At 57.1% G+C, this 751-nt stretch overlaps 1 protein-coding gene across 1 annotated transcript; it reads left to right on the top strand.

The window, feature by feature from the left end:
• Positions 1–109: 109 nt before the first annotated feature.
• Positions 110–677, top strand: ACA1_229730 (Ras-related GTP-binding protein A, putative; the record flags this gene model as incomplete). Its single annotated transcript, XM_004346533.1, has 3 exons — positions 110–166; positions 258–461; positions 555–677. The coding sequence occupies 3 exons, from the start codon at positions 110–112 to the stop codon at positions 675–677; spliced, it is 384 nt and encodes a 127-aa protein (XP_004346583.1).
• Between the last annotated feature and the right edge of the window lie 74 nt (positions 678–751).

Raw genomic sequence — 751 nt, 5'->3', positions numbered from 1 at the left:
CCTTGCGCGATCGCCTGCAGCACATGTCTGATCACATTGTCTCGAGCAGAGCGACCTCAAGTGGTACCAGAAGTGTGTGGAGGCGCTGCAGCAGACCTCCCCGAACGCGATGATCTTCTGCCTTATTCACAAGATGGATCTTATTGCCGAGGAGGAACGCGACAAGGTAATGCACACACACATGAGCTCCGGCGGAGACCGACCGGCTCTGTGACCGACGTAAGCTGACTCCTGCCTTTTCGCCCTCTGTGGTGCAGTTCTTCGCGCGTAAGCGGCGTGAGCTGGAGGAGGCCTCGGCCCCGATGCCCATCAACTGCCTGCCCACTTCCATTTGGGACGAGACGTTGTACAAGGCGTGGTCCGAGATCGTGTACCGGCTCATCCCCAACATCGGACACATCGAGTCTCTGCTTCAGAAGTTCTGCCAGATCGCCGGCGCCGACGAGGTCGTTCTCTTCGAGGTAGGCCTACGCCCCCCCCCGCAATCTGCCCGTTCGCTCGTTCATGACGTCACCGTATTGACCCTATTGCGTGTGTGCGTGTGTAATCAACAGAGAGAGACGTTCCTGTTCATCTGCCACACTTCGCTGAGGGAGTACAAGGACATCCACAGATTTGAAAACATCTCCAACATCGTCAAGAACTTCAAGCTCAGCTGCCGGTACCCTGCCCTCTAACTCTTAGTGTTGTTCACACTCCACAAGCAGACAGCGCCGTCTCACCTCCGTCCCCCTCCCCCTCTCTCCAGAAA

The sequence above is a fragment of the Acanthamoeba castellanii genome (assembly GCF_000313135.1).
Source record: "Acanthamoeba castellanii str. Neff unplaced genomic scaffold scf7180000084761, whole genome shotgun sequence".
NCBI lineage: Eukaryota > Discosea > Longamoebia > Acanthamoebidae > Acanthamoeba > Acanthamoeba castellanii.
Note: the sequence above shows the minus strand (reverse complement) of the source record. Positions and strands in the feature narration are given on the sequence as shown.